This window comes from Condylostylus longicornis, unplaced genomic scaffold (genome assembly GCF_029603195.1).
Source record: "Condylostylus longicornis isolate FDR11 unplaced genomic scaffold, ASM2960319v2 ptg000013l, whole genome shotgun sequence".
Classification (NCBI taxonomy): Eukaryota; Metazoa; Arthropoda; class Insecta; order Diptera; family Dolichopodidae; genus Condylostylus; species Condylostylus longicornis.
In genome coordinates this window covers 6,090,163-6,115,661 of record NW_026577982.1, presented here as the reverse complement: position 1 = coordinate 6,115,661, position 25,499 = coordinate 6,090,163, and the positions used below count along the sequence as shown (strand labels likewise).

General features: G+C 25.5%; 1 protein-coding gene across 8 annotated transcripts in view; it reads right to left on the bottom strand.

Moving 5' to 3' along the window:
- The window catches only part of LOC129605537 (uncharacterized protein DDB_G0283357-like), a 107,817-nt gene that overhangs the window by 8,750 nt on the left and 73,568 nt on the right, over positions 1-25,499 (bottom strand). For 2 of the 8 annotated variants that reach the window (XM_055515355.1, XM_055515356.1), the window contains exons 3-9: positions 21,731-23,691; positions 14,790-15,065; positions 13,643-13,917; positions 9,170-9,424; positions 4,540-5,362; positions 3,669-4,451; positions 2,323-3,570 (exon numbers count right to left, since the gene is read on the bottom strand). In XM_055515355.1, coding sequence (XP_055371330.1) covers positions 2,323-3,570; positions 3,669-4,451; positions 4,540-5,362; positions 9,170-9,424; positions 13,643-13,917; positions 14,790-15,065; positions 21,731-23,691 — 5,621 coding nt within the window. The remainder of the gene's footprint in view (positions 1-2,322; positions 3,571-3,668; positions 4,452-4,539; positions 5,363-9,169; positions 9,425-13,642; positions 13,918-14,789; positions 15,066-21,730; positions 23,692-25,499) is intronic. The other 6 variants (XM_055515358.1, XM_055515360.1, XM_055515357.1 and 3 more) reach the window with 5 other exon arrangements.

The following is a 25,499-nucleotide window of genomic DNA, read 5'->3' as shown; positions in this document are numbered from 1 at the left end:
CTCAGAATTTCATTCTTAATTTTTTGAAATGAATAGAATGGAGAAAAGAACGAAATATATACATATATATATATATATATATTTAAATAATACAATAGAAAACTATTTTTTATGAAATTAAAATTAATAATTTATAATTAATAATAATTAATAATTTTGTTATAAAATGGGAAGTAAAGTATAATTTTGGTTGGATATTTAGCCTCTTAGATATCGATAATTTGAATTGAATAAATAAAAATAAAGAGAACAGAATAAATTATATAATTTTTCATTTTTTAAGTGTTTTGAAAATCTTCTTGTTATAAGCCAAATTTATTTAAGGATTAGCAAAATTTTGCTACAATTTTGCAGTTTTTCAGTAATCATCAGTATTCTTTAATAACTTTAATACACAAAATTATAGTCTGTATTATTGATATTATAATTTTAATAATAATCAATGAAGTTTTTTTTAATAATAGCAATATTAAATAAAATATTGGCATATAATTTCAGAATATAAGAGAAACATACTTAAAACATTACTATTTGAGTGTATACGAGTATTAATTAATCCCTTATAATTCCATTATTTTATTTAACAAATTATATGAAATAATCAAAATTAGGATTAAAAAAAAATATTTATTGAATTTTTTAATTCTAATGTTGAGTAAATTAATTTAAAAAAAATATATTACTTCCTTAATTATAATGTATACATATATAAAGAATAGTGATTTAACAGTGTGTTAAGATTTGTAACATCTTTTTTAATACAATATTGAGTGAAAAATGTACAATATACATAAGAATATAATTTATTATGAAACACATATACGTAATATAATATGAAATTTGAACTATGAATTATTATATATGTATATAGAAAATCTAAAGATAGAGTATATGGGCGTGTGTGAATAATGTATTTATAAATACAGTTTATGAATTTTACATGTAACAGTAAACTAAATTAATTTCTGTATTATTTTGTAAAGGTGGAGGGGGGAAAATTTTTAACGACGAAATTCTATGCTTCCATTTTTTTTTTGTAATCTAAAAGAAAAATTACTACAATTATTATTGTAATATACTAACAGTGTGAATTTTCTATATTATATAAACTATATAATTATTATATTTACATTATGTATTTATATTTACATAATTATAAGTTTTATAATGAATATTTGCTTAAGTGAAATGGTGTTGTTAAATCAAATCTTATTATACAAGAGTATACAAAGTTATTTCATTAAATATAAAATTATTTTCAATTTCTTACTATACGGCTGGTACCTACGAGTATAAACATTTACATTTTGTATTGTAAGAAAATAACAAAGACAAGTAATTTAGTAAAGGAAGAGCACAGAATGTTGAATCGAAGAGATACTCGTAAAATATAGTTCTTCAGCTATTAAAATATTATATGAGTAAATTAAAAAATATTGTATTAGTTCAAATATAATTTTGAGTACATAATATTTTACGTTTGGTAAGGAAGAAGAATGAAAACGGTAACGTCACAGTGTCGGAAATAAATAAATGTTAATTTTTCGTATATAATTTGTGGGTCGAACGTTGATGATTTGTTTGGTTCTTTTATAAAGTATTAATTACACAAGTTAGATATTTTTAGATTAGGCTGCTACCAGATCCAATATTAGATCCTATTTCTCGAAATTTTACTTCTACTATAAAATTCTCAATATTTATGCGAAAAGAGAAACATATTATACTGCTAATTATTACCGCTATTAAAGAATAAATAAAAAACGAAAATTTATATTATTTTAACTTAAATTTCTCTTTACATTCAAAAGAGAAAATATGAAATTTAAGAAAAATAATTAGTTAATAATTGCTTTCATTCATGATATTGCTGCTTTAAGAATTTCTAACTGATGATAATTTTTTAATTAAAGAATATTTTGATTGGAGCACTTACCTTTTAATTAGGCACAATTTTTAAACTAGATAAAATATTTGGCTTAAATTTGCTTGTGATTTCTGAGTTTTTTCAAATATTTTAGAATTTAATGATCTTTATATATTTACAATTAAAATCGATGTCACAAAATTATAGTTAAAACATAGTGTGATTATATATATGGAGTGTGAATTCAAATGATCGATATTTTTCATAATTTTACTAAAGTTTCTTTATACAGTGATAAATTTTAATTTTTTAAACTAATTTTATGATTGGGAAAAACCGAATACTTATTTACTTTTTTTTTCTTCTTCAAATTTTAATAATTTAAATAAAAACTATTAAATCAAATCAAAAAAAAAAAAAAAAAAGTAAGAAGATAAATCTTCAACCAAATTTACCTTCTTTATTCTTACTCTTTTTAGTTTTTTTATCGCTATCCTTTTTTGATTTATTAGATCCTTCGGGACTTTCTACCAAATTATTTTGAATATCATTTGATATTTTATCTGGTGATTTTTCACTATGTTCTGATGCTGATGACATTGAACCACCAATATCTAAAAGTTTAGCAGTTGTATTTTTTGTGACAGAAGATGACCCCAATAAGGTTGTTGACGATGATATATTATTTGTTGTTGATTGTGGTACAACTAATGTTGGTGTAAGTTGTTGTTGTTGTTGCTGTTGTTGTTGTGATTGCTGTTGTGTTTGTTGTTGTTGCTGTTGTTGTGACTGATGTTGAGATAATGATGGTGATGGAATTTCCGGCGTTGTTGGTAATAATGAATTTAAACCTTGTCTCAATAAACTTGATGTATTTGATTTACTACTTTGTTGAACTTTTGGTGAAAATTTTCCTAACAATGATCTTGATGATTTACGTTCATTCCATGCTTTATTTTCATCATAAAAACCTTGATCATCTAATCGTTGATGACCAAGTAAACGATCTGTTTCTAAATCTGTATCAACTTCTTCTTCATCGGCGCTTAAACTTTTTAAATGCGTTTCAGATGTTGAATCTTGTACAGTTAAATTTATTGATGGACTATTATTACTAATCAAATTCGAACAATTATTATTTTTTATTGAATTATTATTATTATTTTCTAAATGTCTAGGCACCCATATTGGTGAATCATTAGTTAAATTAAGACAAATACCAGAGCTGCCGCTACTAGTGCTACCGGTACCACCACCACTACCACCAATAATGACACCAGTTATATTAGAATTATTATTTAAAATACCATTTTCGTTAGCAATTAAAGGTGAAGTAGAATTACGATCTGGAATTGGAGGCGGTGGAGGTGGTGGTAAATGACTTCTTTGCTGACGTTCAGTATGATGAATATTATTATTAGATGTTGGAATTGATTTTGAACGTTGTTGCAAAACATTTGTTGCTGATGATGTACCCGTTGTTGGGCGATAATCTCGATTATTCAATAATGAAGAATTTGATGAAATTATTGGTGATGTTATGTGATCAATGTTTTGTTGTTGTGGCTGCTGTTGTTGTGACTGCTGTTGTGGTTGCTGTTGTTGTTGTGGAGAGTCATTACCTAATAAATTTGGTTTCCGATGTGGGGCTGGGGCTGGTGGAGGCGGTGTCAATTGAACTATATCTTGACGATGAAAAACACCTAAAATGATACAAGAAAATCAAAGTGAAATTTAAAATAAATTAATTATAAAACGAAAAATATTATATGGGAAATTATAATATTTTATTAATACTTACTAATCGAATATAATGAGTCTAAATCGGGATCAATATTTTTGAAAACTTTATTGCTATTGCTTGTCGTCAACGAATTTGTTAATGTTGATACTGTTGTTGTTGTTCCTGTCACATTTCCATTATTATTACAAGTATTTATAATGTTATTATTATTCATTATTGGGCTTTGCCCTAATATTTCACCACGTCTATTTGAACGAACTGAATCACGACCACTACAATTAATATTGTTGACTGCTGCTGAAGCAGCTGTTGATGTCAATGCTACTGGAATTGATGTTGTAGGAATTGATAATAAATCATCTTTATTTAATATTTTGATTGGACTAGTTGTATCGTTCAACATTTTAGATGTAAAAATATCATTCGGTGTTAATGTAATTTTTCTATTTTGTTGTTGCTGTTGTTGTTGTATTTCTGTTGCACCAGTAAATGTTGTTGTTGATGTAGTCGATGACGAAGTCGATATATTGGTTGTAGATAAATGTTGTGTTATAATTGGTCCTGAAGGATTATCACTAATTGTAATTCTTTTTGTATCCATTAACATTGAAATCCCTGTAGGTGGTTGAAGTTGTGGTAATTGCTGTTCAAGTGAGCGTTGTGTTTGTTGTTGATGTAATTGTTGATGTGATAATGAATTTGATGACGGAAGAGGATTATTATTTTCAGCATCAGATGCATGACCACTTGATAAACCATCTTCAAGTACTGGCATACTTGCAGCATAATATTTTGCATAATTTGAATAATTTGTAATTCCATTGAATTCACCCGATAAACCTATAATTAAGAATAATAAGAGAGCGAAAGAGAGAAAATTTAAAAGTTATACAATATTTTAAAAGAATTAAAAAAAAACCCAACTTACTATCTAGATCACCACAATTTGAATCATAATCAGTTGTTTCAGGTGAATATCGAAAATTTCTTGATTGGATACGATTTTGATTAATACCATCTTGCAATAAATTATCACATTGTAATTCACCACTACTGCGGCTAGTTGAATCCAAAAATAAATCAATGTCTGGTTGATGCTGATGATGTTGTAAATGATGATGATGATGATGTGAATGATGATCTAAATCTTTATCATAATTGTTTGATGCCATTAAACCATCAATACTAGCAATATCAATATTATCGGTAATGCTACCATTGTTACTATTATTGCCATTTCCAATTCCACTGCTATTATTATTATTATTATTATTGTTATTATTATTATTATTACGGTATGAAAGACCATTTAAATTTTCATTATTAATACCATCAATATCAATTATACCATCATTACTATCAAATTCATCAATATTTTCATCAATACTATTATTACAACTTAAATGATTATGAGCATTATGATGATTATTATCAACAATACCATTATAGTAGTTATTTTGATGGTGTTGTTGTTGTGGTTGCAGTTGTTGTTGCTGCTGCTGTTGCTGATGATGATGATGATGTGAATTTGGATGCGAAAGATCTATATTATCATCGTTATCATCATCAATATCAATATCGTCATCATCATCTAAATGTTGTTGTTGCGATTGATTAAGATGATTTGGAAAATCTGATGGATGATGATAATTTTCAATTGGGCTGCCAGCTAAACGTTGCCCAATATAATTATTTGTTGTTGTTTCTCTATTGTCTAATATATTATCAGTTCGAAATTCATACTGAATGTCCTTTTAAAGTTTTGAAGATTATAGAAGGGGAAAAATAAAGCAAAAAGAAAAACATATTTTGAATTTTTTCTGAAATAATCACATACCTTAAGGACTCAAGAGATTTAGTAAAAAAATTAAAAATATATTTATAAAAAGGCGTGCATATTAAGGTGTATACTTATGTAGTTATGTGTATTCTGTTATATTTAACATTATATTGTAATGTAACACGATAATAACAATGATATAAAAACTTTTACAGATATTTTGCAAAAAAAAAACCTTAAAAAGGAAGGAACAAATTTTACGAGGATAATTTTTTTTTTCTTGAAAAAAAAAGTTCTTACTTGCATTTTTGTGTTTCGATAAAATTTAGGGTGGCCAAATTTGCTAAATTCTGCAATTTGTATTAAAGGAATAACTGAAAACTTGAAATGGAACAAGCACAATATTTCAACACATTGCTCTGATATTTTGGATTTAGATTCGGAAGCAAAAATATTTTGCATACAACTCAAATCTCTTTGTTAATTAAGAACAAATTCCAAAAATTCATTTAGACACAACAAAATTACAAATCTATCACAATTTGTTTGCCTAAGGACTTTTTCGCATTAGGCATACCGAGTACAAACTTTTGGATAAATTAAGTGAAAATATCATCATCGTTGTTAAAAAATTTTTTAAAATATTTAAAAAGAAGAAACAACCGAATAAAAAAGAATCCTTTAAATGATGGAATCTAGAAGAATTATTTCACCTTTTTTTTATACTTCTTTTACTTTTCTTATTTTTATATTTGCACATTTTTTTTATTACCTGCCAGACACAGTTTACTCAACACAATGTAAGGAAAAAAGATACGGTGGTAATGGAAAAGAAGAAGAAGAAGAAAAAAAAAACAGAATTTGAAATTATAATAACAAAAGAATTTTTATGTAACAAGGATATAGGACACTTTTTCAACAAGACATTTTTTTTTAACTCTTTGTACTCTTGAATGTTACTTGCAATTTTATCTGCTTCTTTTTATTAGACTTTTGAGTTCTTTTATATTTTTCCGACATTAATGGAGAATAATGTGAGCAAAATTAAAATAATGCGAGCAGTAAACAGCTAAGGCCTTCTTTTTGCAGTCATAATGTTTAAGGTGTGTTTAACTAAAATAGTGTCAAATCCATTTTCACGGCTATAATTTAGAGCAGAAATATCTCGATATCTTTGGATTTAGATTACTTTCACAAATACTGTAGAATCTACAAATAATTGAATTTCGGAATAATTGAATTTACAAGAAACTCAAGATTTCCATAATTTTCTATTTTCGAATTTGACTTATTAATTAATCCTTTAATATAGTGGAATCAATTATTATAAAATATAATTAAATTAGGAAAATTACGTGCTATAGTTTTTCTTCATTTTATGTAATATAGTCAAGCTTGAATAAGTATTTCTTGCTTAGCCATGTAACTTCTTTTGAAGCCTAGTTTATAGAAATTCCGCGCTATTTTTCTTTTTCAATTCCTTTATTAAAAACCTTTTCAATTAGTTTGTTCCATATCGAATTAGTTGCCAGTATTTGGCTTGAAAGCCAAAAATATATATATTTTTTTTTTTAATTTATTTGGTTTTATTAAATAAGAGTTCTACTGTATTACGAGTATTTTATTTTTAGTTTATTTTTAAATGTTTTTAAGAGAAAGATGCGAAGTGAAATCTAGGAATTTATTGTAGAGAATATTTAATTCTTGTTTACTCAGTTTTTTTCTTTTCCTTGTTTTTTACATTTTTTGATTATTAAAATGGCGATGAAAATGTTTTTGCTTCAAAGTGTTTAAATAGAAAATTGTGTGCAAAAAAATTGGGCAAAGTGAAGTAAATTATGAGAAAAGAAAAATTATGATATTATCGCTCCCCTCTTATACTTATGAAATTCCATTTATCCAAAGATGAAGGAAAATTAATTACTTAAATATAAGAGGTAAGAGAGATTTTATTTTTCAAGTACTATATGGGTAAGAACATGTAGATATGTATGTATATGTATTAGAGTTTCATCTGAGTAGATTTTGTTATTAATAACTGTATGAAATCTTTTTGGCAGGAATTTTAAGATATCATTTTTTAAGAAAATTTTAAATAAAAATTTTCTTTCAGTAGGATTTATATCATTTTGAAACAATTGCGGTAATATATATATAATATACAATTAGGTGTTCGAGATTCGATGAAAATTCTGAATTAATGCAATGTGATGCGATAAAAAAAGGTTCCTTTTTTGTCCTTATCCCTTTTCGAGTTAAAAATTTACAAAATTAATTTCCCTGAAAAGTATTCTTATTTTACGTCATTTAAAGTGAATATTTCATTCTAAACCCTGATTCTATATTCAAATATTTGATATTGAAGGAAACAATTACGAAAAATCGCTTTGAAAACGAAAGCTATCAAAAGCGTTAAGAAACTAGTTGCTGTACCCGATGAAGCTATGATGTGTTCCAATGCCTATATTTTGCACTTTAACTTATATGATTGCTGACAATATAAGCTTATATATTTATGGAATTTTTCACATTTCATTTTTAAGGAAGCACATAAAATACGAAAGGTAAATTTCTAAGCGGCGATCAAGGAATTGTATTGAAAATTTGAGTTTGAACTGAATTTTCGGACGGATCAAGTTCAAATCAAAGTTTTATTAATCGAAATAATTTCATACAAGTATATTATAAATTTAACTGGAATGGGGTATGGGTTTAGGGGCTTTACTATGTAATTGGATTTTCGTGAAATAATTTTGATATTTGTAGAAATGGATAGGTAGTACTGTACAAATTGATTGGTACTACCTTATCATTTTTCCGAATACGAAAATCGAGTTATGTAGTAAAGCCCCAGGTTTAAATCTAGTTCGAAGCACTATTAAAGCTTTATTAAAGTATATATAACCATAAATTAATCTCGATAATGTTAATAAAAATTGGTAAATTCAATTCATTTTACTTATATGAAGCCTTTACGATCAATCATATTTTGACAAATCACTTTTAAAAGCATGCTTTTCATTTGCTATTCTTTAGAAATAGTAAATATGTTTTCTTTTTTCTGTGAATAGCTTTCTAAGGTGACACACTATGTATATAAATAGATCAGTGCACATTTACTAACAATTCTATCAATAAGTTTTTCAACGACATCCTCAACAGGAATCAATTCTAGAAATACCGACATAGGTGAACATAAAGATATAAATGTGTGTGTAAAATTCATCGGTTGCTTTGTAAAATATTCAAGGATGCGTTAACAAAAAAGAAATTTTTCAACATTTTTCTTTATATAGTTAAGAGAATAGCACTAAATTTGATAATGTTGTCGAAGGGAAATTTTTCAACAAAAAAGGAAAAGGAAAAAAATATTAGCATAAAAAAAGGATAAAAACTTCAAAAAAATTACATATATATAAAAAAATGTGGTTTCTCTCTCATTTTCATTCATTTTCAATATTATTACTATAGTGTTTAGTGTAAAACCTTTTTAAGTTGAAAAGAACAAATGAACCCTCAAATCTTTAGTTTGAACAAAAAACCCAACAAATAAAATTACAAAAATTGTACACACTATATAGGTGTTAGATACAATTTTTATATTGAGGAACTTAACATTCTAAAGTATCATTAACCTAGTCGTCTCTTATTTTATTGAACATCGACCCCTAAAAACTATTTATGTATATATTTTTTTTAAATCTATTTAAAAAAAATATATAAACGATATCTATCTATATATATATATACACATATATAATATTAAATATAAACTTACAATACTGTCAACATCACTTCCATTTTCAATTGGTTTTTCATCATTTGATGGGCACTTAAAGAACTCTTCAAGAACTTTTCGTGTTTCACTAAATTCATACAGGTAGTCAAAGGTTGATGACTTTGGTGGCTCAGATGTTGTCATATCTGATGATGTGCCAATTTCAGATACATCATTACTAGTATCTTCAGCATTATTTGATTGCTGTTTTGTTAATAATGGTGGTGGAGATTCTTGAGGTGTTGAAATGATTCGCTATATTTTATATATATATATAAAAAAAAATGGGAATAAGAAAAAAATTTACACATACAAAATTAAAAAAAAAAAAACAAAAAAACTATGTATATATAGAAAAATAAGAAAAAATTTTAAATGGGAATTTTAAAATCATTTGAAAATTGAGTATCTATAAAAAGACAAAAGGAAAACAAAAACGGATAGATTGCACTTAAAATTAAATGCACACATTTTATGAGTACATTTTACGTACGCATACAAACACTAAGCACAATATTCATAACAGAAACAAACAAATTGTTGAAATAGGTTGTTAATTGTGGTCGGTGAGAGGGGGGCGGAGCGGGTGCAAAGGTAAGGTAGCACTGATAGGGTGGGTAGGACTGGGTAAAAAAATTTTTATTTACAAAATTATTAGTAATTAGTACTGAAATTATTTGGCAGCAACTCGAAAAAAAACGACATTTTTTATATTTTGAAGCTGAGCACATCAACCATTTGAATGAAAGTTAGTGATCATTTGGCTATGTCAGATATAAAATGTACGAAAACCTTTACATTTTCACAAAAAATGCTAAAGCTTTGTACATTCCGAACCAAAAATTTTGATTTTAAATTAAATTTTATATAACCACTTAATTTGATCATATAGCCTTTGCCGATTTAATATTCAAAAGCCTAGTTTTATGTTAATTTTCGGTTTTTGTCAGCCGGAATATCATCAATTACACATTGATTGCTATTTCCAAAGCTTCAATTAACTCGGTATTGCCGATAAACATAAGAAATTTTATGTACCCTCTGAGAATTAAGGGGCGTAATTTGTAAGTTTACATATTCTTAATTTTATTTTCTTAGATATTATTAACAGTTTGTAACGTTATTCGTGAATCACTCCATTCTCTATTCAAAACAAACAAAAGAGAGTAAAATTTGACGTTCACAGCAGTTACTAGTAGGCAGCAATAAATAAGGGCAGTAAAATCAAAGAGCAAGAAATTCATTGGTTTTAATTTGGAATTAATTCAATATTTTAAATACGGAAGTTTTCGAAGCACTCTGTATAAAATATTACCTATGTAAATATAAAGTATCTGTGAAGAGATGAAAATTATTGTTAAATAAATATAACAAATTTTAAAAGCATATAAGATTAAGGCAACCGGATGTAAATAGTTTTCTAGCAAAAAAGAAAAAAATTTAAAATTATTTCTCTCTCTATCTCTCTTGACTTCATTGAACCGCACATAAACCGCTCAAGGTAACCCGAAAAATAAAAAAAACCTATTCTTTTTATCTTAAATTTTTTTTTTTTTATTTATATACCATTATGTGTGTGTGGTTATGTTGTTTGTTGTTCATGTTCATTACTAACTCTTATTATTTATACCTGGAGTATTTTTTAGTATTATGATGTAAAAATATCTGATTGATGTGCGATTTTGATTATACGATATTGTAAAAGTTATGGTTCTCTGTACTCTTAAATGTGTGTATATAAAAAAGAACTTATTAAAAAGAGCAAAAGAAAATAAATTTTCCTGTATCCTATTGAGGTTTTACTTCTTTTGCATATAAATTAAGAAGAAGAAGAAGGACCCCATATGGTAAAGCTATTTTCTAATACATAATAAAAATAATAATAATAATAAATAAAAAAAAGAACATAAATAATATTTATATAATAAATAAACGAAGTAAGAAGAAGAAAAAATTACAAAACAAAAGAGCATATAAAAGATAAAAAGGGAGAGGTAAATAGGAAATTGTTTTTTTCTTAAAAACTCTCTTCTTCTTTTGATTGTGTGTGACTAAGTACAGGTATTGGGTATCAATAGAAAAGTTGATTTATTATACCCTGCACTTCGTGAAGGGTATATTAACTTTGGTATGGAGTTTGTAACTACTTGAAGGAGTCATCTGCGGTATGGACATATATATATATTCTTGCTCAGCGTAAAATTCTGCGTCGATTTAGACATGTCCGTCTGTCCGTCCGTCCGTCCGTCCGTCCGTCCGTCCGTCCGTCCGTCCGTCCGATCGCACGATAACTCAAAAACGAATAATGCTATCGACACCAAACTTTCACAAGTTTTTTCTTTTGTGCCAAGGACGAGCCCTATTGTTATTGGACTAATTCGGACAACGGGTTCGGGTAGCTGCCATACAACTCAAAGAGTTTATTTTAAATATTTCAAAAACTAATAAAGCTATAAATATAAAATTTTGTATATATGTGTCCAATTATATTCTACACATGATCTAAAAATTAGAATGGGATAGCTGCACCGGTTCGGGTGGCTGCCATACAACTCCAACAGCAAAATTTTTTATATTCGGCAAAATAATAAAGTCAGATTCATGAAACTTGGCAGTCATGTGTCCAATTATAGGTCAAATATGCTTCTGAAGTTTTAGAGGAATTGCTTTACAGGTTCGGGTACCTGCCATACAACTCCAGAAGCTAATTTTAAATATTTGGGAAAATAATAAAGTCAGATTCATGAAACTTGGCAGTTGGATGTCCGATTATAGATCAGATATATTTGTGAAGTTTTAGAGGAAATGCTTGACAGGTTCGGGTACCTGCCATACAACTCCAGAAGCTAATTTTAAATATTTGGAAATATAATAAAGTCAGATTCATGAAACTTGGCAGTTTTGTGTCGAGTTATAGGTCAGATATATTTCTGAAGTTTTAGTGGAATTGCTTGACAGGTTCGAGTAGCTCCCATACAAATCTAAAAGCTTATTTTAAAAATTTGGAAAAATAATAAAGTCAGATTCATGAGACTTGGCAGTCGTGTGTCCAATTACAGGTCAGACATATTTCTAAAGTTTTAATGGGATTGCTTGACAGGTTCGAGTAGCTCCCATACAAGTCTTAAAGCTTATTCTTAATATTTGGAAAAATAATAAAGTCAGATCCATGAAACTTGGCAGTTGTGTGTCCGATTATAGATCAGATATATTTGTGAAGTTTTGATGGAATTGTTTGACAGGTTCAGGTACTTGCCATACAACTCCAAAAGCTAATTTTAAATATTTGGAAAAATTATAAAGTCAGATTCATGAAACTTGGCAGTCGGATGTCCAATTATAGGTCAGACATATCCGTGAAGTTTCTATAGAATGACTTCACAGGTTCGAGTAATTGCTACACAATAACGAAAGGTGCAGGGTATAATTCAATCGGTTTATACCGACTGAAACGTTTTTACTTGTTTTAAATTGATTTGACTTTTTATGTATAGTTTATTTTTATGAGAAAATTTAATTCTTTGATGAAAATTACTTAGAAAATATTTGTGGGTATTATAGCAGTATAAGTTGCGTAAATGTATAAAGGAATGTTATAAAGTGTCCTTCTTATTCAGGTTTTTTTATATCCTTTTTCAATAAATTTCCTAGAATTTTTTAAATTGAATCTTATGATTGTAGCTTTAGTATTCTAGAATTTAAACTTTTAAATGAAATGTTGATTTACGTGGGTATCAACCTGAAATGGGGTTTATATTTAAATTTAGATATGTTTTTTAGTTAAATTATTTCAGTTATAATTAATTAAATTATTTTTGTATAATTTAATAAAGTTTCATGGTTAAATTCTTCAGCTTTCAAGATTAATGAATTTGAAGTACAAAAGTAGAATTGCGAATAATTTTTTAAGTCCTTCGTAGCTCAATTAGTATGATATGCACGTAGAAAGCATTAGGTGATTGGAAAAGTATTTTTTAATTTCGTGGCCTCTGCACTCATTTCTTTGAAATGGATATTCATAAGTTATATTATCTAGAAAATTTCTTGTTCCGAATCGACTCAATCAAACTAATAATTCAAAAATCTCTCAAAAATTCAGAAACAGTTCAGAAATAAAAAGTTCCTGTCGCAAATTTTACACAAACGAATTTAGTATTATAGCCGCTATTCTGAGAAGAATTCGTAAAAGTTGCTAGAGTAATTTTTTGTCAATTATCAAACAAAAATCAACTCCACAAATTTTTCAGTTTTTGTTGTAGGAATATTCATTAAGAGAGTTGTAAAACCTACTTCTTCTGTTTTATGGAATTGATATAGTTTTAAAGTATAAGCCGTATTAAGTGAAACAGAGTTTAAATTTTTAAAGTCTTAGAAATTTCAGAAATTTTGTACGCTTTTCAATTACAATTGTATACAATAAAATATGAAAAGTATTTGAATTCGAATTTGTAAAATAATAAAATATAAAATTACCTGTGGAAACCCTGGTCTTGCCGGATACATTGATTGCTGTTGTTGTTGCTGTTGTTGCTGCTGCTGCTGCTGTTGTTGTTGCTGCTGCTGTTGTTGATGATGACTATTATTGGAAGATAATTTACCATTTAAATTATGTTGGTACAATTGCATTGATTGATTATTATCAATATCTTCTTCTTCTTCTTCTTCTTCCTCTTCTTCAATTTCATCGTCACCATCTTCATCATCAGGAGTATTTTGTCCGCCAATACGTCTTGGTGAACCCTCGTATTCTAAATTATTTACAATATTTTCATATTGTACGATTTCATTGTGGGTATATATATTTTTTTTATTTATTTTTAAAAAAGTATAAGATTAAATTGGTAAAATTATTTTTTGATTTTTTTTTTTGTTTGTTAAATGATGATGAATTGCATATGTATTAGGCGTTAATAATGATAAAAACGAAATCGATGAGTGGAAAATTACAATGAAATAGAAAAAAAAAACCGAAATTGGTGGAAAAATAATAATGGGAGAAAAACAATAATAGAAAAGAAAAGTAAAGAATTAATAAAAAGTTAGAAAGTTAATTAAAAAGCATTGTTTTTGTATGTGTTTGTGTATATATAAAAGCAATTCACGTATTCTATTATTTGAATTGTATCTTATAAAGTATAGAAACCGTAAAGGTTGTAAATATTTGCATGGGCGTTAGCAGAAACTTTGCTATTTATAGAAACTAAAAATAATTTTTAATAAATACGAAATAATTTTTTTTTTAGGACATTTAAGACTTTAGCCTCACTGATATCAGAAGTGCAGTAAAACTGTACAATTAGCAGTTCTTCACAATTCAGCTTAAAATTCAGATTGATTCTCAGGATTTTTATCGTAAAACTATGTATGTTTCTATAAGAGTCAGCTAAGAAAATTACAGTTTATTAGAAACAATAATGCAAATTTAATGATCTTAAGCGAAAAGTCTAAATAATTTTTTCTCAATAGCGTTAATGAATATTGTTTCTAGCGATACCCATGCATTTTTTTACACAAATGCGAATATATTTTATTTGTTCGATTGTATTTTAAATAAACATAATAATATAGTTTTTTTTTAAGTTTAGCATTCAAATAATTAATTTGTATATTTAAATATTACCCATAATTCCATGTTTAGCATCTATTAATCTTCCAAATGTTCTATCTAAATATTTTCTATTATTATTATTACTTTTACTGTTATTGTTACATTTACTGTTACTATTTGAATTACTTATATTTTTATTATTATTCGAATTTTTATAATTATTTTCATATTTTATATTATTTATATCATAATTATTATCATAATTATTCTCTAAGCATTCATCTTTAATATTTGCTACTGTTAATGGGCTATGATCGGATGTAACACGTAAATCTGAAAGAGGAGAAACTATAAATAAAGATGGAGATCTTTAGAAAAATCTTTGGAAAAAACTTTTGTATAAATATTATTGTGTTTTGTTTTTTTTTTGTTTCTTTTGTTGTATTTATTTAGTTTTTAATTAAAGGTATCCTATATAATTAATCTATCAATTTGAAAAAAAAAAAAAAAATTATTAAGGTTAATCAAGATTAAAAATGTAAGGTTGAAAGGAGTTCATTTCATAAAATGATTATCAAAAAACAAAAAACCAATAATTAAAGTTGTATATATAGGATTAAGGGTACGAATTTATAGGAAGAAGTGACGTAGTACGTTTAATATTAATTAAAAATGCAGACAAGTTTTAATTGAATGTTTAAACACATTTGCGAGATTAAGTTATGTGTACTTTATATGCAGTTAATATAGGATATTACTTTTAAAGTATGCATCTTATTAGGCTGAATACAATGCAGGGCTGATAAAAGCAATTATTATAGAATTATAGTAATTAAGACCAGAAATACGGTGTTATAGGCGTATAATTATAAGAAAATTATTTTAAAGATGATCGTTTATTGTTCCAATTTCGTGTATGTTATTTAGTTCAATATAGACTCATATTAATAAAAAGTAACGTTATAATTGGTTATGTTTGTGTCGCGGCTTATAACTTTTAAAATTTCTTACAGAGAAGGCAAGTTTTACCTTACAACAACGTAATAAAAGAATTCTTGTATTTTATAGGTATACAAGTAGAAGTAAATTTAATTATATATAAAATTTTACTATTGTTGGGTTTTAGTAGTGTTGTAAAGGAAAATTGTTGTTTTCTTTCATTGAAAATTCTAAAATTTGGATAGTACGAATTCATGTTTAAAATATTTGAATTGCATTTGCATTGAATGGAATAAAAATGAATCTTTTCATACTATCTTCATGTAATGTTCTCTTACAATTATAATAAAAGTTATAAATTTGAAATTCTAACCTAAAATTATAGTCCTTTAATCCGCACTAAACAAAATGGTTTCTTTGTATTTTTTCGTAGAAAATTAAATTAAAGGTTTTTTATAGGAAAAATAAAGGAATGTTATAAATTTCTTTTTATAATCCTATTTCCAACGTGGTTTACAATATCCAGGGAATAAGGTCCGATATGACAAAACCGGAAAGGCTGGAAAGCGTGAAAACAATTTTTCCTTACAAAAGCGCTTTCTATTAATTGAAATTTTTAAGCGTATTATAGAAATTAAAACAAGTTGGCTACAGCAGTTTCCAAGAGGCAATTGCAATTTTTTGGTATAAACTTATATCGATTTCGAGAGCAAAATTTTGAAATATTTCAAATAGTTAATATAGAAATATATTTTATTGAAAAAAAATAAACTTGAAATACGAAAAAACCTTAATAAATTGGCATCATTGCCTAAGTAACTGATCAAAATTATTAATTACAAATCTGTTCAAAAAATATTTAAAATTAAATAAATTTAAATTATCCTTAAATTAAATTCATGAAATATTACCCTAAACATTTTTGACCAACGAAATTTTTAATCATTTTAAAAAAATCTTTTCGAATCCTTCTTTTCCTTATAATTTCTTTCTTTTTAATTTTTACTCAATTGAATGAGTTTTTCTATAAATTCTCAAAATTAAAAAAAAAAAATTAAACGTATAAAAATGACAAAATTAAGAAAAAAAAACATAAAAAACCCTTTTTTCTTAATCATATATGTGAGATTCTCTATCAAAGGCGAGGAAACAAAAAAAATTAAATAAAAAGAGGAGGAAATTAAGGATCCACTCGAAATTTTGGACTTTCTTTCCTATTTTCCCATATAAAGAAAAGTCATAAGAAACTATTTAAAATAAGACGATTATAAAAAAGATTTAATTTCCAAAGAAAATTTAAGTATTTAAGGATCGGTAAGGAAACATTAAAAATTTAAAGATGGAAGTGGTAAATTTGAGAAAAATAGAAAAAAAAGAGATGTGTTAATAGAGTTTATCTCAAAATAAGTTATTGAAGAAAAAAAAAATTTCTTCGAATTTTTCACACTTTCAAATTTCTATGGAATTTTTTGAATATCCTTTTGGTCCTCACATATATTTTTCAAATGTGTTTGTAATAATGCAAAACTGTAGTTTTATAAGTTGTAAATTGTAATAATCAGATCAATTTAGATTGCAAAATATTATGTAACAGTACATTAACTAGGACTTTATTTTATTAGAACAAAAAAAAGAAACAGAAAAAGAAAAATGGTGAACAATAATGGCAAAATTGCTTCATTTTTTTTACATTTTACAAGGATTTTCAATATTAAGTAATGTTATGAGGTGGAAAATTTTATGCAAAATGTAAATATTTAGCTTCTATTAAATATTATCATTTCCCATGTATATACATACATATATGATATACTGTCAATTCCTAGCAATATGTATATGAGAACATAATGGGGCAAAATGAAGAGAAATAGAGAGAAAAATCATTTAACATAATCTGTTTATGACAACAACAAATGACTTGAATAATTTTTATAGATTAAAAGTTTTATAAGAAAAAGAACAACAAAAAAAAATTTAAGTCATAAAGAGAAATATTTTTATTAGAAAAATAATAAAGAGCAGCAAAGACAGAGCAGTAAAATAATTCGGTTGTAATTTGAAACCAAATACGAACATTCTAACATACAATTGAGTTTAACTGGGTTCGGATTAATAAAAATTCAGTACAATAGTATCTAAGATTTTTTTCTGAAAATTTTCTTATATTTTAAGAATTTTTTATTTCTTTTTGTTATACAATTCTCTGTTGGTCTAGTGCATGGAATTCGTATGGATAACCAGGCGGGGGCCCCTCTCTCTTACTACAACTACTACTATACAATTTATTGAATTGTTATACAAGGAATTCCATTCAATGAAATATACATTTTCGTAAAATTGCATGTAATAATTCAAAAGCAGCCATTGTAAATTATTTTTCGTGTAAATTCTTCTCGTTCAGTTTGATTTTTAATAAACCAAATATTAAATAGTATTTTTGTTCAACAAAATCTTAAGATCATCATAGTTAAAAATATTTAAAATTGTTCATTGCAAAATAAAATCGTAATGAGCTGGTGCAGGAATACAGGGCGCAATGTTTCTCATTTCAAATAAAATGTGTTGGGAAGAAAAAATATTGTTTCTGATTGAGATTTCTAGCACTGTAAATTTAAGATATTAATTACGAAATTTCTATTTTAAGTTACAACGAAAAAGCAAATGGAAAAAGTTACAAATTTTTAAAAAATTTCGTCTATTTTTTGATCCGGAAGGATTTTTGTTCATCAAAATTTTCTCAAAGTTTCACATACAAATTAAAAAATTAATTTCTTATGTATTTAGTACTGAAAAAAAGGTCTAATTTTTTGCCTTTTATTTAAGGACAACCATAAGCTATTCTATAAACTTTTAAAGAAGATTATTTAAATTTGGAAATAAAATTAAATTTAAGTTCTCTTTAAAAAAGAATTTATAAACAAAAACAATTTATTTTTATCCAGAAATTTCAAATATTTGAAGAAATGAAAAAAATTAAATTTATAAAATTTTTAAAAAGTTTTCGGAAATTAAATTTAAATTAATGAGATTATTCTTTTAGATCAAAAAATTTAGAAAAATAAAAAATTCTCATATAATTTAGTTATAGAAAATTAAGAACGTGATACGAGACAAGGGTTAAAAAAGTGTGCGTAATATTGGGTGATTTTTAAAGTGTTTGTTTTTTTTAAAATTTGAAATTAATTTTTGTTAAATTTATTTTAAATTTGAAAATTTTATTTGAAGCGATTGGTTTCGTTGTCATATATGTTAATATTGATCACAATTAAATTTTAAAGTTTTCGTTCGAAATTTGGGCTATTATTCGCGTATTTCGGGTCAAATATCACAATTAATACGATTACATTTAGTTAACATAAATAAGAAATAGTAAAAACAAGACATAAGGTGTTTGATATAAAAATTTTTTCTCCTATTCCCAAACATATTTTTAGCTTGGAATAAGGCAAATTAAATTAAATCGATTTGATGTTAAAAACTTTAATAAATTAAACGTGATAGCAAACGTGAATTAAACGTGTCTAATATTAAAACAGCTTCTTGGATATTAAAGAAAGGAATAAAAATATCCGATATAATTTCTTTAAGGAGACAATTTTTCCTTATTAAGCATTACACGAGTAATGTAAATATTGCTTAATTCTAGAGTTTTTTTTTTATAAAAATCTTCAATAACTATGGATGGTATAACAATTCAACTTCTATTCTAAAAAACCTATTTTAATAATAAATAAAGTGACCTTTGTCCATGAGATCAGGCACAATATACTAAACATTTTCATTCTCATCAGAGCAAATTTTTTGTAAATTTTAATTGTTGTCTAGTAGAAATTCATATGCAACATTGATTTTTGTAATCGGAAAAAAAAAATTGAATATTCAACAATAATTATTATGTAAATTTGATTTTTTCTTTTAAAATGTATGAATGAACTTCTGCAAATTTTAAGATTTACATATAAAGTAATTTTTTACGTACATTTTTTTTTTTAAAAAAAATCTTATTAATTTATTCATTAATGTCATTTATCTCGAAATGTTATACGATAATTATAAAAGAGTATAATTAAATATTCTGAATTATTATAGAATAAAAAAAAAAAATAAAATATAAATTTATGAAATTATTTTTAATGGCATTTTATAATTACAGATTTGCAAGTTGAATAATTTATAATATTGCAATTTTGTTATTTCTTTGGAATCATAGAATGGAACTCTGAAAACTCTTTAAAATTAAATTGTCAGAATTTCTTAAGAAATAAATTTTATATATTTTTGAAAACTTTAATTAAAATCAAGTTATAAGCAGAACACTATTTACTCATAACAACAAAATATGAGTTGTTCATTGCAATAAATTAAGGATAAAGCAAAATTCTGTATACCAATTTTAAAATTATTCGGATTTAATTTGTCTGCCATTCGAATTAAAAACATTTACAGAATTTATTTTTAAAAATTATTTTTTAATAAGTTTTAATTCACATTTAAATACTAAAATTCATTTAATATTTATAAGTTTCTTCAATAATCATTTTTTCAGGTATTGACTGAAAACTTCTATGACTTTGAAATATATAAGTATACATAAAATATACATTCAAACAAATGTAATGGAAAAATTAAAGTTTTCTAATTAACCTCGAAAGTTTTCTTTTTTATATAATTTTCTTGACTTCTTCTTCTTCTTCTTCTGAACTATCGTATAACAACTTTGATTGTTGATTTTCCATTTAATTTTAATTTCTTCTGATATAGTTTTCATTGCGAAATGTAAAGTTTTGGATTTCTTAAAAATATTTGTTTATGTGAAAATATTTTAAAATTTAAGTACATATTGCTATACTTGAAAACTTTCTATATCCACTTCATTTTTAAAAGTAAAGATGTGAAATTTTCATATTTTATACTTTTGATGCAAAATTTTCATATTCTAAAAGTATGTTGTTTAAAAAGAATTTAGTTTAGAATGTTAATTACTTATTAAAAGTAAATAAAAATATTGTAGGAATTTTTAATTTTTATAAATTTAATGAATTCGAAGTGAACCAATAATTGTTTTCCTTAAATAAGGAATACGTTTTAAAACAAGGCGAATAGAAATACTCTTATTGCATATTTTAAGGAGTAAAAATGTAATTAACGGATGCAATAACATGGAATTGTATATAGTTAATTAGGTTAATTAAAAAATATACAAATATATTTATTGATAAGAAAATTTTTGTCGTAACTTTTCTGTTTTTATAAATATTGAATGAAAAATGAAGCATTTGTAAATGTTTTGAAGCTGACAAACATCTTAAATATCAGATTACTCGCTTTCTTTTCGTATTTGTGAGATTTAAAAGATGATCGTGATTTTGATATTTTAATCGAATGATATTAATTGGAATTTTAAGAATTTCATGAGAAACCATAACATTTCCAGGGGAAATTATAAATGGGAATATCTAAATGAGTTTTTCTCAATTAATCTTTGGACTATGAACCCTGAATGAAAGTATAGCATCATAAGAGAAATTTATCAGCAGTTGCTATTGGGTGATCTTAATTCATATAATTATGCTTTCTTCTTAAAAAAATTTTCTGTTTGAATTGAATTGTCATTGAGAGAAATATGTATAACTTATGATACTAAGAACAATTTGATTTTAAAAAATTTTCAATTTTAACTAAAAAAAATATAAACTTATTTTATTTTGACGATTTGTTTTTTTTTTATATATACATATAAAAGATCAAAAACTTTTTAACTTTCATGTAATTGAACATGTTGAATAAAATTTTACATATACATACACAATAATATATTATATTATTGTACGAGTATATGCATTAAAATATTTACATATGTACATATTATATTCATGAATGCGTGTGTCATGAGATTCTTTTAAAAAAAGATTTTTTAACTTTCAAATAAGTTAAATAAAATATTCAAAACTTTTATTTTTCTTTTATCCTTTTCAACATTGATAACAGGAAAAAAATGTTGATACAAAATCGATTTGAACGAAAAGAAAAACGAACAAAAGAAAAAAAAAATTGACAAGAAAAAAACAACTTACTTTGCCAACTTTCTGTAATATCATCAAATACAACAACTTCACCATCTGCAACAACAGCAATTCCACGAGTTGGAGTATCCATTAGTTCAATTGAATTATTCAACTGTTGCTGTTGATGCTGTTGTTCATGATGTTGTTGTTGTTGTTGTTGTTGTTGCCTTAAATCATTATTTCTATAATGTTCACGTTGCTGTTGCTGTTCACGATGTAATTGTTCACGATTATAATCACGTTTTGAATATTCTCTTTCACGATTACGTTCTCTTTCTCTATCTCTATCTCTATCTCTATCTCTAATATCTCTTTCACGTTCTAAAAATCCATTAGCAATACTACTACTATTACAACTATTATTGATGATAATATTTGTAGTGGTATTATTATTATTATTAGCACCACTACATGCTCCGTTATTAATATTATTACTACTATTATTACTACTACTGTTATTATTAATAACAATTCCAGATGATGAATGACTTATAGGACTACGACCAACTTTAATGTGCTTACTTTGCATATAACTATTATGATGGGCTGATATTATTGATGTTCTAGATTCATGATGTTCATTTAAATGCAATTCAGGTGAATTCAATACTGATTTATTTATGGTTGGTGATGTTGTTGTTATAACTGCAGTTGTATTATTATGATATCTAGGCTCCCAATAATTATTTGTAGTAACTGCTGTTGTTGTTAATATTGGTGATGATGCTGTTATAGGTGGGGTTGTTGTTAAATTCATATTAGTTGAATTAATAGCTGTTGTAGTGGTAGTTGATGTTGTTACATTACCATATGAAGTTGATGTTGTTGTTAATGTAACAACAGCTGTACCAATATTTAAACCATTTATATCCTTATTATTTATAAAAGGATTTTGATTATTTGATATAATTGAATTTAATGTATTTGATACACCATTATTACTATTAATGAGATTAGTAGTATTACAACTGCCACTGTTACTATTATTTAAATTTGTTGTTGAATTCATATTATATGATGAAGTTTGTATTGTTGCTGTTGCTGGTGTTGTTGTAACACCACTATGATGATAACCACTACGTTTTCTCGGCATATCTGTTGTAATACCTAATGTTGATGTTGTTGATGGTATTGATGTTACTGCTGTAGTTATTGATGGTGTTATAGAAGATGTTGATTTTGTTAATACTGGAGTTGATGTTATTGGAGTAGATGCAAAAAAGCTACTATTAAGATGATTATCTTTTAATTGCTGTTGTAATTGCGATAATGCTGTACTATTATAATAATATGTTGTTATATGCTCGTCTTGATGAGCACCAGTAAAATTTGCTGAAATCGCACCACTTAAAAACGGATTTGTTGATATTCTAGGTGTTATAGCTGATGATAATGATTCAGTTGATAGTGATGAAGATTTTGATGATGCTGGTGGTGAAGTAGTTGGTTCTGTTGTTGTTGCTGTTGTTGTTGTCGTTACCGTTGTTGTATTTCTTTGATGTTTAATAATAACAGATGTATTCGATTTTGTTGGTGATGATGATGATGATGATAATAATGTTGAATTTTTATTATTCTGTTGATTATAATGATGATATAATGATGATGTTAATTGTTGTTGCTGTTGTTGATGTAATAGTGTTGTTGAATTTATTGATTGATGAATTGGAGATAATGGTGTAGTGGGTGTTGTTACTTCTGTATTTGATAATGATGAAGATGGTGAATTATTTGAATTGTTATTATTATTATTATTTAATTGTTGAATTGGATTTGAATTAATATCAGTTTTTGGTTTACACTTTGGAAATAAAATTGATATTTGATCACTTAATGGCGGTGAATCAGAAAATAATATTGAATCATTTTTATATGTTTTAAATGCAGATATATTTTTTGTTGTTGATGATGAATTTTTTGTTGTTATATCTATTGGATCGCTAATACCATGTGCACCATTAGTGTTTACACTGAAATAAAATAGGAAAATAGAATTAATTTTTCTAATAAAAAAAAAAGAATTATAAAAATAAGTTTTAGTTTTTCTAAATTGATGCTAACTAAACCATACAGTTATTAAATTTTGGTAATATAATCATCGAAGGCTATATTACGCATAAATGATTTTTATATTATAATTATCAAAATATATATACGAATAAAACGATATGTAGGAGATTGAATGGATTAAAAATAAAATGTGTGAATTTAAATTTCTGCACATTTTACTACACCACTAAACTAATAATAATATAATATTGGATTTTATTATAAATGTAGCAGAAACCGCAACAACCAGACAGAACTTCCGTAATTTTCTCTGTGGTACAAAATCTACATATAGAATGCAATATGAGAATTAAATTTATATAATTATCCTTAAATGTATATCTATATGCATGGTATAACAATATGCATTTACTCATATTGTACATATATAAAATTTGTACATGCTCATTATATCAGGTGCATTTTATTTTTATGAATTATTTTTTTATTTTTTTAGTTATTCTGTGTATGCCAATCGTATTTTTTGTGGTTAAAATGAAAAGTTATGAAAAATTTTCTCTTATCATCAATCCCTTTGCGGTTTTAAGGTTTTTACACTTATAACAAAAAATTTTTTAATAATATTGACAACGGATATTATATAAAATAAATATTCAATAACATATAGCAATAGAGATTGAAAATTATTTTAATTAAAAAGAAATTAAAATGTAACATACGAAATTTTTATAATTGAGGTAATAGAGAATTTTGAAATAAAATTATTTTTAATATTTAATTTAATAATTTTGTCGGCAACAGTTTTTTCTCATTTAGAAATGTTACAAATTTGTTATTAAAAACATTAAAATTAAAATTTCAATTTAAGGTTTTGCGTTTAATTTTTAAATTGATCCTTTAATTGTATCAACAATAATTACGGTATAAAAGAATACCTACTATTTAGGAGATGGAATGTAAATTTTATAATCCTGTTCTTAATAATGAAAAACGACTTAATAACTATTAAACATTTTTAATTATACTTGTAGCTCATAATTCTAGAAGCTTATTGTCAAATTAGTAAAGAAGGGCCACTGCTCTGATTCAAATATATGAATTCACAAAAATAGCAAATATAATCGTGAAAATATACCAACTGCCTCGATATAATGGACATAGAAGAATGAACTGTTAGTGTGTCAGAATTTTTCCTATTCTGTTTCGTGACATTGACATTCTTTGAACGCATAATATTAATCTCAATCTTTTGTTATAAAATATTTAAAATAGTCTCACCACTCCAATTTAATTTTTACTCTATACAAAAATATTTTTAAAATGCACTCTCCTATTACTGTTTCGATCATATTTGGCCATATGTTTTAACATCACCCTTCATAATACCGTAAATTACATAAATATATAATATTACCTACATACATGTGCATTTAAGACAGTCTGGTGAATATAATACTCACGTATAATAGAATCTCCAATATACTTTAGAAATTGCATTTAATATTTTAAAAAATAAAGAAATATTTTAAAATGCAAAACACATTTTTGTTTTTTTTTTTGACTACTACTATTATTTATATAAGTTGGAAGGGGGATAATGCATTCAATCCCATTTATATGTTTTATATATTATGCAAGTTTAGTATAGGTATATATGATGAGTGGGATATAAAAATCGGAATTGTTGTATGTAAAAGTATTGTTCATGCTCTCATTTTGTGCACATTTTATACATACGGTTTCAGTTCACATGCAATCAAGGAAAAAT